This window comes from the organism of the source record quoted next (genome assembly GCF_019968955.1).
Source record: "MAG: Porospora cf. gigantea A chromosome Unknown PgA_NODE_704_length_12141_cov_355.548, whole genome shotgun sequence".
Taxonomy (NCBI): domain Eukaryota; phylum Apicomplexa; class Conoidasida; order Eugregarinorida; family Porosporidae; genus Porospora; species Porospora cf. gigantea A.
The window spans coordinates 1-12,141 of NW_027151852.1; the positions used below are offsets into that span (position 1 = coordinate 1).

At 54.0% G+C, this 12,141-nt stretch overlaps 7 protein-coding genes across 14 annotated transcripts; 3 read left to right on the forward strand and 4 right to left on the reverse strand.

Moving 5' to 3' along the window:
* Positions 1–1,241, forward strand: KVP18_004505 (uncharacterized protein; the record flags this gene model as incomplete). Of its 2 annotated transcripts, none has more annotated exons than XM_067957173.1 (1): positions 1–1,241. In XM_067957173.1, a coding segment is annotated over one exon (1,241 nt), but the record flags the coding sequence as incomplete, so codon positions are not given. The 2 variants fall into 2 exon arrangements, with proteins under 2 accessions (XP_067806677.1, XP_067806678.1); XM_067957174.1 differs by having other exon boundaries at positions 24–1,241.
* A 13-nt stretch (positions 1,242–1,254) lies between these two features.
* KVP18_004501 (uncharacterized protein) lies at positions 1,255–1,722 on the reverse strand (the record flags this gene model as incomplete). 2 transcript variants are annotated; one of them, XM_067957165.1, is made up of 1 exon in its annotated part: positions 1,255–1,722. In XM_067957165.1, one exon carries the CDS (start codon positions 1,720–1,722, stop codon positions 1,255–1,257), a length of 468 nt encoding a protein of 155 aa, XP_067806669.1. The 2 variants fall into 2 exon arrangements, with proteins under 2 accessions (XP_067806669.1, XP_067806668.1); XM_067957164.1 differs by having other exon boundaries at positions 1,255–1,665.
* A 338-nt stretch (positions 1,723–2,060) lies between these two features.
* KVP18_004504 (uncharacterized protein) lies at positions 2,061–2,986 on the reverse strand (the record flags this gene model as incomplete). Of its 2 annotated transcripts, XM_067957172.1 has the most annotated exons (3): positions 2,061–2,838; positions 2,867–2,944; positions 2,973–2,986. In XM_067957172.1, the coding sequence occupies 3 exons, from the start codon at positions 2,984–2,986 to the stop codon at positions 2,061–2,063; spliced, it is 870 nt and encodes a 289-aa protein (XP_067806676.1). The 2 variants fall into 2 exon arrangements, with proteins under 2 accessions (XP_067806676.1, XP_067806675.1); XM_067957171.1 differs by lacking the exons at positions 2,867–2,944; positions 2,973–2,986 and having other exon boundaries at positions 2,061–2,810.
* A 117-nt stretch (positions 2,987–3,103) lies between these two features.
* Positions 3,104–6,739, reverse strand: KVP18_004502 (uncharacterized protein; the record flags this gene model as incomplete). Of its 3 annotated transcripts, XM_067957167.1 has the most annotated exons (3): positions 3,104–5,627; positions 5,651–6,587; positions 6,616–6,739. In XM_067957167.1, 3 exons carry the CDS (start codon positions 6,737–6,739, stop codon positions 3,104–3,106), a joined length of 3,585 nt encoding a protein of 1,194 aa, XP_067806671.1. The 3 variants fall into 3 exon arrangements, with proteins under 3 accessions (XP_067806671.1, XP_067806672.1, XP_067806670.1); XM_067957168.1 differs by lacking the exons at positions 5,651–6,587; positions 6,616–6,739 and having other exon boundaries at positions 3,104–5,530; XM_067957166.1 differs by lacking the exons at positions 3,104–5,627; positions 6,616–6,739 and having other exon boundaries at positions 5,635–6,279.
* Positions 6,740–6,808: 69 nt separating this feature from the next.
* Positions 6,809–7,723, forward strand: KVP18_004500 (uncharacterized protein; the record flags this gene model as incomplete). Its single annotated transcript, XM_067957163.1, has 1 exon — positions 6,809–7,723. One exon carries the CDS (start codon positions 6,809–6,811, stop codon positions 7,721–7,723), a length of 915 nt encoding a protein of 304 aa, XP_067806667.1.
* Positions 7,724–7,825: 102 nt separating this feature from the next.
* Positions 7,826–9,701, reverse strand: KVP18_004506 (uncharacterized protein; the record flags this gene model as incomplete). Of its 2 annotated transcripts, XM_067957175.1 has the most annotated exons (2): positions 7,826–9,654; positions 9,683–9,701. In XM_067957175.1, the coding sequence occupies 2 exons, from the start codon at positions 9,699–9,701 to the stop codon at positions 7,826–7,828; spliced, it is 1,848 nt and encodes a 615-aa protein (XP_067806679.1). The 2 variants fall into 2 exon arrangements, with proteins under 2 accessions (XP_067806679.1, XP_067806680.1); XM_067957176.1 differs by lacking the exon at positions 9,683–9,701 and having other exon boundaries at positions 7,826–9,541.
* Positions 9,702–10,178: 477 nt separating this feature from the next.
* KVP18_004503 (uncharacterized protein) lies at positions 10,179–11,746 on the forward strand (the record flags this gene model as incomplete). 2 transcript variants are annotated; one of them, XM_067957169.1, is made up of 2 exons in its annotated part: positions 10,179–10,188; positions 10,215–11,746. In XM_067957169.1, the coding sequence occupies 2 exons, from the start codon at positions 10,179–10,181 to the stop codon at positions 11,744–11,746; spliced, it is 1,542 nt and encodes a 513-aa protein (XP_067806673.1). The 2 variants fall into 2 exon arrangements, with proteins under 2 accessions (XP_067806673.1, XP_067806674.1); XM_067957170.1 differs by lacking the exon at positions 10,179–10,188 and having other exon boundaries at positions 10,319–11,746.
* Between the last annotated feature and the right edge of the window lie 395 nt (positions 11,747–12,141).

Below are 12,141 nucleotides of genomic sequence, written 5' to 3' on the forward strand. Positions count from 1 at the left end.
GCAAGTGGCCGCTCCTCCTCAAGAACTACGACCGCCTCAACGTGCGCACAGGCCATTACACGCCCCTTCCTCACGGGTGCTCTCCCCTGAACCGGCCCTATGAGCAGCACCTAAACTATGGTGTCATCAACCTCGACAAGCCTGCGAACCCGTCCTCCCATGAGGTCGTCTCCTGGATCAAGCGCATCCTGAACCTCGAGAAGACGGGCCATAGCGGAACGCTTGACCCCAAGGTTACTGGGTGCTTGCTGGTGTGCCTAAACCGCGCCACACGCCTAGTGAAGAGCCAGCAAGGGGCCGGTAAGGAGTACGTCTGCATCATTCGATTCCACGAGAAGCCCGAGTCGAAAGCGCAGTTCGTTCGCATCCTGGAGACCCTGACGGGTGCTCTCTTCCAGAAGCCCCCACCGGTTGCTGCTGTGAAGCGCGTTCTGCGTGTACGTACCATTTACTGGTCCAAGATGCTTGACTGGGATCCTGATAACCATATGGCTGCCTTCCATGTCAGTTGCGAGGCCGGCACATACATCCGAACTCTGTGCATTCACATTGGACTGCTAATGGGATGCGGAGCGCATATGCAAGAGCTTCGTCGTGTTCGGTCCGGCTGCCTAGACGAGAACAAGCACCTCGTGACGCTCCACGACGTACTGGACGCCCACCATATCCAGCAGAATTTCAACGACGAAAGCTACATGCGACGCGTAGTGTATCCCCTCGAGCTGATTCTCACTGGTTATAAGCGGATCGTCGTGAAAGACTCTTGTGTGAACGCCATATGCTACGGTGCCAAGCTCCAAATACCCGGAGTCCTGCGCTTCGAGAACGGCATTGATGTCAACGATGAGATCGTGCTCATGACCACCAAAGGTGAAGCGGTGGCCATCGGCGTTGCGCAGATGGCAACGTCGGTGATTGCTACAGTGGACCACGGCGTTGTGTCGAACATCAAGCGAGTTATAATGGACCGCGACACATACGACCTGCGCTGGGGCTACGGACCTCGAGCAACCATGCGCAAAGCTTTGATCTCCTCTGGACAACTCTCTGCTGAAGGCAAGCCCAACGACAAGACTCCGGGCTCATGGCTCAACTACGAGGGCTACTTGCCCTGTCTGACGGGTGAGCCTATTAAGGAAGAGGAGCCTGTCGAAAAGACCAAGAAGCGCAAGGCTTCTGAGAAGTTGACGTCCAAGTCAAAGAAGGTCAAGGCGGATGATAGTGACAGCGACTCTGACTAGTTTGAACATTCACTCATTGAAAGAATTCGTCTTCATCGTCGAAATCATCGTCGTCGTCGTCGTCGTCATCATCGTCGTCGTCGTCGTCGTCGTCATCGTCGTAGTAGTCGAGGTAGTACGGGTCGTATCCATCGAACCTGTCGAGTCCGTCAGGTCCGTCGAGTCCGTTGAATCCGTTGAATCCGTTGATGCTTCTCAGCATAGCCCACAGACGGTCTTCTCGTTGAGCCTTTCTGTGCTTCAACCGAGCGAGCCCGGCGTCGTTACGGCGCAGATCCTTCTTTATTTGGCGTGCTTCGGCACGTAGGGCGTTTCTGTTGCCCGCAATAATGCTGTTAAGTTCTCGGAACGTTTGGCCTGCTTGCTGCTGTCGAATATCCAGAAACTCAGGTGGTTGGGGCAATGCCATCTGCATATGCGGCATTAGGAGGCAACTAACAAGAGGCCTCGCCGCTGTGTCGATTGGAGAGAATAATCTCATAAGATGCAGATTTTCTATATTTCTTTGGAGATCAGACTTCAAACCTGAGACTGCCGGATGGCATCATCCCAGTTATCGACTGCATTCACAGCCTCAGGAACGTGCTAAACGTCTTCGAACCTCTTCATGGTTCGACAAGTATCGTCCTCGAACGTTCATGAGCTCCTTTCTGAACGCTCTGCGCTCATCGTACATTTGGGGACAAATCTCCTTTCCGTAAACTGCCATTCTGATTCGGTGCATCCTGACAACTCGGTGCATTCTGACAACTCGGTGTACAGGGAGTCAGAAAAGCCTGTGTAACTAAATGCGCTCTGCGCTCTTCGACGACAGGTAACTTAGATGCACATGGCATCAGGAGAGGTCTTCGCAAGTCGGCGACTACGCTTCGGCTTGACCTCGGCGCGATCCGGGCTCTTCTGCTTCGACAGGTTGGCTGCCTTCGCTCTCCTTTTAACCTTGGTCGTGACTACAGGGTCCCCAAAGCGGTATGGGCTCTCAGTGAAATCCCTCCTCATCCGGTCCAGCGACTGAATTTCCCGCTTCAAGCTCGATATCTCAGAGGACTTCTGCGCACTCTCTTCGCGAAATCGTCCCAACTCTTCTTGAACGTTCTTAATGCTCTCCTGCAGCTTGGACCTCTCGCTGTGGAGCTGAGAATTCTCCTTCTGGAACGCTCTGCGCTCTTCATGGAGCTGGGCTGCAACCTTCTTGGAGGCACGGTACTCGCGATGCAGGGCGGATATCTTGCTCTCTAAGGTCTTAAGCTCGGCGCTCTTGCCTCCGGTCGCTGACTGCAGTCGTTCCGTCTCCGTCTGCAGAAATGCAACTCGTTCTTCTAGCGCTTCCTTATCAGCTGTCAACGAGGTATACTTCTGCATGTCTCGACGCACTGCTGCTAAGCCTTCGTTCAAATCGGTCATGTGGTTCAGGATAAGCGTATCCGCTTGGGTGCGTTGATTTTGTTGCAACATCTGCACCTCCTCCCTAAGACCCCGTTCGACTCCTGCATGTTGCGCTTCTGCCTGCTGTCGACAGTGTTGTTCTGCGCTCTCGACTAGCTGCAGAGATGGAACCACAGCCTCCATCAGAGAATCGAAAAAGGCAAGGCCCTTACTGCATGCACAAGGTGACCATCTCTCACCTATCCACGGCTCTGCATAGTTCAAGCAGACCGTCACTGGTCTTAGCCGGAACGACATTCTCGAATCCAGTTTCGAGTCTGATTGAATTCGTACTCTTTTCCTCACCTAAGACGCTTCATTGAAAAATGACAAGCGGCGATAATGGATTTTCCTTTTTCTAGTACGTTAGAAAGAAACGAGCTTGGAGAAGAAAGGAACGAGCTTTGTGTAACTGAAGGTTTTCAGAATCATTTAATTCAAAGCTCAGTCTTCATTTCAACAGCTCTTTTAGTTTTCGTCTCAGCGTCCTCAAGAACCTCCTTCTCAGGCTCCTCCTTCTTAGGAACCTCCTTCTCAGGCTGCACCTTCTCAGGTTCCTCCTTCTCAGGCTCCTCCTCAGGCTCCTCAGAAATTGCACTCTCCTCAGCAGTCTCCTCAGAATCATCAAAGGCCTCTTCATCCCAGGCATCGTCTTCCTCGTCAGGCTTTCCGATGACAGACTCCTTGAAGAACTCGACCGGGACCTCCAAGACAGCAGCAGTGTCTACGTCAACACCTAGCTGGCCCCCGATGAAGCTGCGCAAGTGAGTCGTGAGGATGTGCGCATCTTTGAGGCGATAACCTGCCTCGCTCAGTGAGGTCTCGTAGATCAGCTGCACGAGGTGCTTCAGCATCTCGGAGCCGCCTTCTGTCTGGAAACGTTTGAAGAGCGCTTGAATAACGGCGTTGTCGGGGTTCAAACAGAATGTCTTCTTGAAAAGCGGTAAGAAATCCTCCTCCTTGAACCACGGCTGGCTTCTGATCATGGCCTCACGGTGTGCACTGGCCATACCCATAACAATTGCGGGAGAGTGGTGCAAACTATCAACGATGTTAACGGAAGCCGGCTCATTAAGCTCGTCGAGACAGTCCGCCCTGATCCACGAAGTGAACTCCTCCATATATGCCCTCGTGGCCTTTAGCTTCTTGGTCTCCTCCTGAGTCGCGTCCGGTAGCTGGACGCGGTCAGTTTGCTCTATATCCACAATGGGCACGCCGTCGTGCTTCTCCATGCTCTCGAAGCACGGTGCGGACATCGTATCAACGGCCATGATGACCTCGATACCCTTCTTGTTGAACCGTTCCAGCAGTGGGTGCTTCTGCATAAGGAGCATGTTCGACCCGTGCAAGAAGTATATCTGCTTCTGTCCAGGAACCATGCGTTCCTTGTAGGCATCCAGAGAGGTGAGCCGTTGGCTAGTGGTAGTCCTGAACCTCATAATTTTCGCGATAGACAGCCGGTTCTCGGGATCCTCAGTGCACCCAACAAGGAACATATTCGAAAGCTTACCCCAAAAGTTTTCAAACACTGTGGGGCGAACTTCACCAGTTTCGGCCTGAGCTGCAGTGGCCATGTCAGAATCGCGAGCCATGTTTGCCAGAAGAGCGAAGGTCTTACGCGCGACTTTCTTCCTAATCACCTGCATGACCTTGCTATCGGATAGATTCTCCCTGTCGACCTTCATCGGAAAGTCGTCAGAGTCAGCAACCCCAGCAACAAAAGAGAGGTAGTGGGGAAGGAAGTCCTTCGGACCGTCCTCAACAAGAACGCGCTTCGAGTAGATGCGGAATCTGGGCTTGCGGTCCATGTCCATCGCGCCGATGAAGTTCATTCCCTGATCGGGTATGTAGATGATCGACTTGAACTCGACATCGCCCTCCGTCGAGAAGTGAGCCCAAGTCAAAGGAGCCTTGTAATCCTTGGTCAGCGCTCGGTAGAACTTCTTGTACTCATCAACTGTGACATCCTCCTTTTCCCGCATCCAGATAGGCCTCACGGCATTCAAATGTGTCCAGGAGCCGTTATCTTTCAGAAATATGGGGAAGCCCAGAAAGTCGGAATGGTGCTTTACGGTGTTTTTGACTCGCTTAGTATCCAAGAACATCTGGGCATCCTCCTTCAGATGAAGAACCACAGTAGTTCCGCGTTTCATTGTGTTGCCTCTGGGATCCTTGGCAACTGTGTATGTCCCGAGACCTGTGGAACTCCAGATGTACTGATCATCGTCAGCGTGTTTGGACACCACGCTGACTTTATCAGCGACCAAGAAAGCGGAGTAGAACCCGACGCCAAACTGACCCACGAAGTTGGTGTCACCCTCCTGCAGACCCTGAGCGAAGAGACTAGACCCCGATTTGGCGATGGTGCCCAGGAGACCGACCAAGTCTGACTTCGTCATGCCAATTCCGGTGTCGACGATGCTAAGAGTGCCCTTTTCTGGGTCGGTCTCGACGTAGATCTCAAGCTCGTCAGGCGTCTGCCCGTTCTTCACTTGTTGGAACCTCATCTTCTCCAAGGCATCGGCCGCGTTCGAAACCAGCTCCCGAAGAAACACCTCTCTGTTGGAGTAGAGAGAGTTCACGATAATGTCCATGAGTCGGCTGGTCTCGGCTTCGAAGGAATGCTCCTCGAGCTGCAAGTCGCCGGGTACTTCTTCAAGAGCCTCCACTGCTCTCTTGGTTTCCCTTCGGGCACCTTCGAACTCTACATCCGCCACAGACGGGCCGTCGTTGTCAAACTGCATTGACGCCAAGTCCTCGATGTTGAACTGATCTCCCATGTTCAGCATATCCATGTTGACATCCAGAGCACTGTCTGCGAGAACAGCACCCATCAGAATGGCTCCCAATCCCGCACAACGCATTGTTTGACTTGAATCTGCGAATTTTTCCTCGAACGCTTCATGACGGTTTTTCGTTGGCCCACAGGCAACACCGTACGCAACACAACAGACCGAGCGCCTGCATTTCACGCCAGAAAAGACACTATTAGTTGTTCTCGGTCGCCAGCTTCCAGATTAAGCAACGAGCTGATTGACGCCGTAGATACTTCCTCTCCGTCGAGGGCCACCTTCCCCTCCATACGACAGACCAGAAAAGAGGAATACGGCCTCTTCAGCTTGTAGGCCTGGGAACACAGCGGAGGCACGACTTCGGAGTCCAGCTCGATCCACTGACACAAATGAAGAAGAGTATGTTCAAGCGCGAAAACCCTTTGCAGCTTCTTTCCATCTGGCAATCGGACCATTATGGTGATGCCCGTGACAGGCTCTGGGGGCGGCTTTTGAAGGCGCGCCTTGAGCTGCTGGACACTGTGCCCGATGGCCATTCTCGTGTCGACATCCACGTCGTCGTACCGCATCACGGTGGTGCCGCCAACAGAGTGCGCCTCGCCTTTGAACAACAGAGCTGGGTCGAGGGTTGTCGACTTCGGAGTCATGAAAGACGTTGGAGATTCTGTCTCTCGTTTTAGGGCCTCGTGCTCTTTGATTAGCCGCTCTTCCTCATCGCGTAGAAGCTTTTCGCTCTCGGCGTCGTCTAGTAACGACTGGTTCTCCCGCAGCCTGTCGAATCGAACCTTCACCACGGGAAATGCACAACCCTGAACCGGCATGACAATGAAGACAAGATATCCGCGATCTATGTAACCTGTAAGGGCGTGTATGAATTTGTCGCGTATCTTTTGGGGCGCGGCCCTCAGAGAGTCGAGGACGTACCAAGAGCCATGAACATTTCGAAGCCCCAACCAGTGGTCTCGGGAATGAAGGAGGTAGGCCAACGCAGATCCAGGGTTCTGCCGGAAAAGCGCAGCCCGCTCAGAACTCCATGGAATGCAGTCCAGCTGATGTCTTCGGAGGCAATTTTCTATCACCGAGAAGGAGAAATGGCCATCAAGAGCTACGTTACTACTGGTATAATTCTCTGAGTGAGGACCCACACTTTCTCTTACGGCGAGACCGTGGAGTGAGAAGGCGTCGTTCTTCATCGTCCAAGAGCTTCGCCTCTCGTTGAAGATCCGCTTCCGCATACGCGGGGCCCTGCACTATACCGTTTAAACAGTGCAGGGCGCACATCCTGTCCGGTCCCTGCTTCTCAAAGTACACGTGTCTGCCCATCAAAGATCAAATAATGCACATTTCAAAATGAGAATCAAGCATCGCGTACAAGAGAAGTCGCCTCTGCTGGCGTCCGGCCTGATCTTCTCAAGACAATACTCCGCCTCTAGTGCGCCAACCACCCTTGAGTATTCAGCGTGGTACGATGACGTACCCCCCAGCCAGTTGGACCTGCAGCCGAACTCGCCAACGAGCGAGTTGGACCTGCAGCCCAACGCGCCAACGAGCGCGTTTCATGACAATGTTCTGACGCCCGTTGACATTGTGGAGGCCTTGCCACCAGTTGTGTCCTTGAGAGAGTCCACCGAATCCGAGCCGGGAATACACCGGATCCTCGAGGCTATGCGTCTTCTGTTGGATGTGTCACGTGCGCTGGCATACTTGCACGAGATGGATGTCCACCACTCCAACCTTACGACCGCTGTGTACGTCGCTAACAAGGATGAGGGATCTGTGTACAAATTGAAACCGGAGGCGGTAGTTGACACACCGACTGATGATGTGTTGAAGTTGGGATTCTTGGTGTTGGAGCGTCTTGTAGGATATCCGGTCCACTGCGAACACATGGATCAGGGCTGTATGGACCAGATGCTGGACGGTCTCGAGGGAGACCTTCTCAGGATGCCACTGAGGGTATCAGGATCCATGTCAGCTTTCGCATGCGACACGTCATTCTGGACAAGCATCCCAAATTTTGTCGCACTATTACGCCGAGTGCTCCAATTCGACGACTTCGGACGCATCAGCGCTGCGGCTTTGGCTGCGGAGGCACACAAAGTCCTAGAGACGTACCTGGTGCAGTCTCATGTCTTCACTAACCGGAGTCTAAGTAAAGCCGTCAACGCCCTAAGTCTCTCTCAACTCCGACATAACCAGCTGTGTGCCGCTGACAACATAACCGAAGAGTTTTCCATCGTCAACCCCGACGAATTTGATTTGTGATTTAATATGTAAATGACTAACTGCGTCTGAACGCAACCCATACATATCTGAACGTACAACCCATGCATATTCGCTGCGTCTGAACGTAAAACCCATGCACAGCTAGCCGCTCGAGGCAACACAGGTTTGGATGCGGTGTCGGTGCACATCCGAAATCTCGAGTACTTCGTCTCTACTTGATGGGGCACAGGAATCGAGTAAGGCCTCACAGAACTCCCACCCAGACCATGAGCTCGGCTCGTACTGGCAGTGGGAGACCTCGCGCAAGAACGCAAGTAGCGTTGCCGAGTTGAAATCAGACACACCATTTGTCAGTATACGGCCAAAACTGCTGTCCTCGGGAGGCGAGGTCAGAGAGGAAGGAATATCTTCATACCAGTGCCAACAGAGGCCGCTGTCGGCTCGAAATTCAATGGAGAGGTACCCCTGCGTAGTCCGTAGGAGGAGTATTGGCAGCGTAGAAGCCCGAATGACGTCGGACCCACGCCGACGACCGAACTGAAGGATATGTTGCCTGTTTCGGTCCTCAGTAGGGTACAGCACCAGAGAGATTGATGTGAACACTGAGTCGTGGCCATCTCCGTCCAAAACAACATCCTCTTCCTCCTCCTCCAACGACGGCATATCCGACGACTCCTTCCACAACACAAACCGACCTGCGATCCGCTTTATTGTCTTTCGAAACCCGTCCGTCGTCGGCGACGCCTGGTGCGCCGGGTTAGCGACGGAAAGGCCTGGCGCTTGCAACCATTGGATGAGTTCCGGGTTGTACGACACAGGCCTCGTGATCGGTATTCGCAGATCCGGAACGCATGCAGTAGGGAGCCCGCCCAGGCGAAGGACAGCTGAGCAGAAGTGCTGGCAGTTCCATGAGATAACGTTGTACTTTCTGCCTTCTGTCTTCGTGCACTGCAGCCACTCCACCAAAGATTCGGACGTCAGTTCGGGTTTAAACTTCCCGATACTCTCCGCTGTCATCCTAAGGTGCGGGAACACATCCCCGCCAGTCCACGTGAGACCGTTGACGTTCCAATCGATCGAGAGATATTTGGTAGAGGTTCCCTCGGCCGAGAAAGGAAGAACGATTTGGTGGTGACGGCAGACACGCCCGAGGAGCACGCCGCCGACAGCACCAGTCTCGTTTTCCATCCGGTGTTCAACGACGTATGCTGCGCGTGCGCTCTTACATGCCAAGTGTCGTGTGGACCAGAGAATGACGCCCTCGAAGGACTCCTCCACGCTGGCAGCTGAGGACGTAGGGTGGGGTTGACCGCTACGTCCGCGATGCATGAGGCTTTCAGTTTCCCTTCTCTGTGCTGACTGCTTGTCTGGCAGAGCCTGGCAGTTGTGCTTCTGCCATCGCTTCATTTTGCACTCTTCAAAGCATTTGGGACACTTCACTTTGAGGCGTTTCCAAGAACTGTGGAGCCGAAGCAGAGCACCATCTGTCCAGTCATTAGGCTGCTGCAAATCACGGTGAAAGAGAGGGGCTCTGCAGATTGGGCATGACGATTTGGAGACTAGCCAGTGAACTATGCAAGCCTGACAGAAGACATGGCGGCAGGAAGTCGCCAGCGGTGAAGGGTGCCAGCATTCTAGACAGATCCCGCAAGTGAGGTCGCGACGTGCTTGCGCGGAGGATAGAAACACGGGAGACGCCCGTGCCGAAAGAATGGGAGGTTCGGGGTCTCGCATTGCCATTACATGCAACGCGCTGAGGATGTCATCGGACTGAAGGAGGAGAGGAGAAACGCGGCGAAGCTCATTTGAGACTCCTGGGAACGATCCGACGAGGGTTTCGAATAGGTTCTCCACCATTTCGAGGTCAGATTGGGACAGCTGCTGCAAGGAGGACTCCAGGGCAACACACGAAGATACTGATGCCGAGCTTGCTGCGCCCTCCAAAAGGAAAGTCCCGACTGATTGCAGGACTGTGGTTAGGATCGCAGTTGACCATACCAAGGTTGATCATGTCCATTAAAAATGCACCCTTTCAAGGCAGCAGATTGGATGCGAGCGGGATCGCGGTGGACCTTCCGACAAGGGGGAATCTTTCCAGATCCGGAGCAGATGTTAGAATGTTCAGAGCTGCAGGCAAAGGAGGCCAACACAACGATTATGCGCAATCCGACGCCAGACAGTCATACGGCTTTCGGCTCGTGACAGATTTTTGAGCATGTCATCGGCTGCTCCGCCGTCTCCAGGAAAAAGGCCGTCTCTTCGGAGGAGTCTCTGTAGGCCTCCGCGGACACCCATCCGCGGACTGACGCCTGTAAGCCTGGATCCAAGCAGGCTGCCAGGCCGCTTCACTCACGAGAGAGCGGTAAGGCGGTCTCTCGCGGGGAGTGAGCCCTATTGGGTGCCTGGTGGAGCCAGCGAACTGAGCGAGAGGATCATCTCAACCAACATGCTGAGCTCGGAGGCGGAATCCGGCTGCTGCGACGCATTTTCCTGGATGAGTCATGGTGGGAAGGCTAACGAGTCATAACAGACTGCGTAGAGTTCCTGCAGTGTTTGCGCCGGCTGCGCAGTCAAGGTGTAGAGCAGGAGGGTGAGCACGAATCGCGCTTCGTTAACCGCGTTGGCGAAATTGTAATGGAAGAGGAGAACCTGGACATTTTTTTGTCCCGGATGAGACGAGGCCAGGAGGCGCATAAGGGAGCAGCAAACGTGGTACGCGGACTGAACATCCTGGTGGAGGAGAGTCTCCTTTGTCTCCGACAGTCGCTGTTAGAGTTGGAAGACAGTCGATGTAGGTTGGCTGCAGTCGAGATCGAGATGCGAAGAGCTCGAGAAGGACATAGAGATGCCTGCCGAGAGCGCTGCATGTGGGAGGAGAAGCACCACGAACTCACGAAAGCCGTTGACGCGTGGAAGAAGTCATTCAACGACCGAGAAATTGAGCTGGTGCGGCGGTTCCGGTCTCAGGAAGTTGACTGGAGACAGTCAGAGAAAATGGTTCGAGCTGAGATGTCTGTCATGCAAGAACAGATTGAAGACATGAGTTCCGCTTTGAAGAGGAAGTCGCTAGCGTCCACTCAGCCACTCCGTCCTGCATTTTCGGAGGAGATCGCGGTGGATATTATGTGTCTGGCGCCTGACACAGCGGCGAAAGGAGTTCTAGCGCGTCCTTACGTCAGAGACCACGCGGAGCAGTGGGATTGGGCTGCGCCTTGCAGAGATGCAGGTATCTCCTGCAGTGTGTCTACCGAGTGTAGCGAAGACCGAAGCACTCAGACTACTGCCCCCCAAGAGAAACCTACTCAAGAGAAGCAGGTTGGCGCCAAAGTGGAGACCCAAGAGAAGCAGGTTGGCGCCAAAGTGGAGACTCAAGAGAAACAACTTGGCGCCAAAGTGGAGACCCAAGAGAAGCAGGTTGGGCCGTCAGATGCTGCTCAGACCATGATCAGCAGAGGAGCGGGCACTCCATCCCGCCTGCACCACAAGAATCTGGGATCTCCGTTACAGACGGTCGATAAGGCCGCTGAGGTCGTACCGCCCACCAACACGGTCTGCACCCAGTCAGAGGTTGCCCAGCGTGCCGACGCGTCCACTGCCACGCTGGTTCGGCGACTAGATGCACACTCCCAGACGGCCGAAGTGCGGCCGGCGACAATGCACGTGGGCACACAAGCAGTCGGAACCGCTACTCAGGACGCTAGCAGCTCCCCTGTCCATGAGACATCCGCCTGGCCCGCCCATGTGGACGGCGCGCCCTGCTCTCCTTTCTTGGCAGCATTGGAGCTTCTGCAAGCAGTTGAACGAGTTGATATGCAGTCCGACACCCCCGTTTTGACGCCAGAGGTGTACGTCCAGACCTACGCCAGGTCCCCTGCCCTGACGCCTGTGGTTAGGAGGTCGTCGCGGAAGCTGCGGACCGGATTGGCCGTGGCGGTCTGTCTAGGCGTTCTGGGAACTCTTGGGGGATTGCCTGTGGTCTTGGTTCCCCTTGTCCTGGCAGACTGCTTCAGGTCGGTTGTGTGTGATGTGGTGTTCAAGTATGTGTTGGGTGGTCGAATCTAACAACTGTGGGTGATGTTTTTTATGTGTTGGGTGGTCGAATCTAACAACTGTGGGTGATGTTTTTTGGTGACTGGTGCTTATTCGTTATGGTGAATGATTTGGATCGCAAGCATATAAAAAGTCACAATACGGAAACAAACCATATCTTTTGGCTTCTCAACCGTGCAAATTGTCTTTGTGTTCTCAACCGCGCTCACTGTCTTTTGGCGTTCACACTGTAAAGGGTTTTTGGGCTTCTACTCTCTGTAGAAGTAACTACAGAACAGCGCGGCTGTAAGTAATTGGCAACAGCGCGGCTGCAAGTAACTCTGTACGGTCAAGAAAAAGAGTCTCCGGCAGTCAGACGTATCCGCACGCCGCCACCTATTCCGTAGCTTACGCACTCAACAGCGCGG